General features: G+C 43.5%; 1 protein-coding gene across 3 annotated transcripts in view; it reads right to left on the bottom strand.

Annotated features, from left to right (window-relative positions):
- Positions 1 to 2,500, bottom strand: part of LOC310788183 (globoside alpha-1,3-N-acetylgalactosaminyltransferase 1-like) — a 48,645-nt gene that overhangs the window by 24,150 nt on the left and 21,995 nt on the right. For all 3 annotated transcript variants that reach the window (XM_083649708.1, XM_083649710.1, XM_083649709.1), the window contains exon 3: positions 1,407 to 1,637. In XM_083649708.1, coding sequence (XP_083505834.1) covers positions 1,407 to 1,465 — 59 coding nt within the window. In that variant the 5' untranslated portion in view covers positions 1,466 to 1,637. The remainder of the gene's footprint in view (positions 1 to 1,406; positions 1,638 to 2,500) is intronic.

Genomic DNA, 2,500 nt, shown 5'->3' with positions numbered 1-2,500 from the left:
AGCTTTAAATGTCCAATACAGAAGAGCATTAAACAAACAAATCTGCAAAAACTATATTTATTGAAATGTGATCGTCACGTTACATAACGTTATAGAGCCCAATTAAATGGTCTGCCCATAGCGTCACTTTACATGGAGGCTATATGTAAGAAATTATTTGCATCTGTTAAACCAACATTTATCTTCCATAATGAATTTAATCATAATCATAATGCTACAATTGACATGAGCTAATCACCACAGAACCACACGGACCATTTCGACCGGTATCACGGATGTAAATGTGTCCAGGCCACTGAGATAAATAAGAATCTTTATTATATGTCGAGGGTCCAAGCGAGCAGCTCTGAGCTTCCATCAGCTAGCATGGTCGATGTGCTGGCTGGATCCCCTGCCCTCAAAAGACCGATTTCGAAATAGGCGTTATTTTTTGATAAACTGGCCTCATAACGGGGATCTATAGCCTACAGTTATGTGTCTACTAACATTATTAAAAGATCATAAAGGTAATGCTGTTTTCTGATAGTTTGCTTTGCTTCTTTTTCTTCTTCTTTGCCTTGACCGTATTCGTAGTTGCTGCCCTCTCGTTGTGGACTCCAGTACTAAACATAGAGGCATGCGCATGCATGTGAAGCATCGTATTGCGGGCGTCTCGCATGAGCTAATATGGACGGAGACTGCTCGGAGCCTGCTCTAGTGTAGACTGGGAAGGCTTCAACTACGGGGTCTTTGAAAACGGCTTAGTGAAGACGTAGCCTAAAGGTCCTTACACACCGAGCACGTTTTTTTCGTGTGATTAATTCGCACGTCAATAATATTTTCCGAACCTATATCAGTCAATGCAACCGTGCATACCAACGGCGAAGTTTCGCCCAGCATTATTGCGGTGTTTATTTTTTCGAACCACGGTCGATTTTTCAGAAATTCGCTTCCGACGTGTACACATCTGTGGCTGTGATTGACAGGTGGGTCAAAACTCGCATCGCAATTTCGTGCCGTATATTCGCATCGCTCTTGATGTGTAAGGACCTTAAGGCTTAGTCCTTCGCGTGGCCGACCCGGGTCCTATTTATCACCTCTTTTTACTCGAAATTGGGCCATTTAGAAAACATCCCATGAGAGCATGAAAAAGACTTGAAATTGTTGATTCAGACAATAAACTCATTTGGAAAGTGTTTATTTAAGACAGACCGAGAGAGAAGTCGGGTCATTTTTCCTTAGAGAACAATGCATTTACGATTCACTTCCGGACCGGCACGTGGCCCCCCCCTGGCCATTCGACAGAATGCAATTTCCGCACTGGCTTCATAAATTCACCCTGAGATATGGCCACTGATTGATAGGTAGCATGGATTGCTAGCTAGCATGGATTGATAGCATGAATTGCTAGGTAGCATGGTACTCACCCCAGCAGCAGAGCAGGGAGGAGGATCAGAGCCCAGGTTCTACTGCTACACAGGTGCATCTCAGCTGCTTCAGCGCACTTCAGTCCACTTCAGTCCACTTCAGTCCAGTTGGGCCTGGATGTGCTGTTTACCCAGTGCAGCTGTCACCTTCACATGCCTGAAACCGGGCATGGAAGCCTGTCTCCTGGACTGGAAGACCCTCTCTGGCCCGATGCCTCAAAGCTCTCCAGGCTACAGAGGAGGGAAACATATCACAATAGTTTAACACTTTTATGTCAACCTTTGGCTTTTCATGCTGTTTTGTAAAGCACTTAAAAACTTTGCCTGTACATGAGCGGTATACAAAGTGTATTCTCATTCCTTTCATGCAGGTAAATGTGCTAAACCAGGGGTGGCCAAACTTTTTTGGTTGTGGGCCGCATACAGAAAAATATAAGGAGTCGCGGGCCAAACAATATTAAGCGCGGCAGCTTTCGCGGCAAAAAAAATTGGACCAGAAAACCCTTGTGCCATCAAAAATTTAATTTCTACCTAAATAAATATACACATAATAGTTTATTGATGTGCTCACCTATTACAATGGGTATTTCTGTATGTTTTCAAATTTTATTTTCCTGTGCCAACAGGTTAAGACAGAGATAATTTAACATAACATTAGTATTAAACATTCATTCAGTATTAAAAATGTTTAAAAATAAATAGACCAGGTCAGGGTACTCAAGTATAACCCATTTTCAATGGTTTTAAATTGAAAAAATGAAATGGGGGGAATCCGTTTTTTTGTTTTTGTTTTCCGTTTTAAACTTTAAAACGGAAAAACGTTTTTAGATTGTGTGTGTGTGTGTGTGTGTGTGTGTGTGTGTGTGTGTGTGTGCTAAATTCATGGCGGGCCACTTAAAAACGGGCAGCGGGCCGCAGTTGGCCCGCGGGCCGTAGTTTGGCCTGAGAGCGCTGGCTGTGTGACCGGTCAGACTAGCTAGTATCTGTCCACCCCTACAGTAGGCTACTGCCTGGCAGTGAGAAAACACTGTCGACGTGCTTTTGTAACTAACGTTAAATGCCGACCGGGTACAGCCATCAGCTCCTCGCAGCAG

This window comes from Poromitra crassiceps (genome assembly GCF_964638095.1).
Source record: "Poromitra crassiceps genome assembly, chromosome: 13".
Lineage (NCBI taxonomy): Eukaryota > Metazoa > Chordata > Actinopteri > Beryciformes > Melamphaidae > Poromitra > Poromitra crassiceps.
This window is presented reverse-complemented; position numbering and strand designations above follow the sequence as displayed.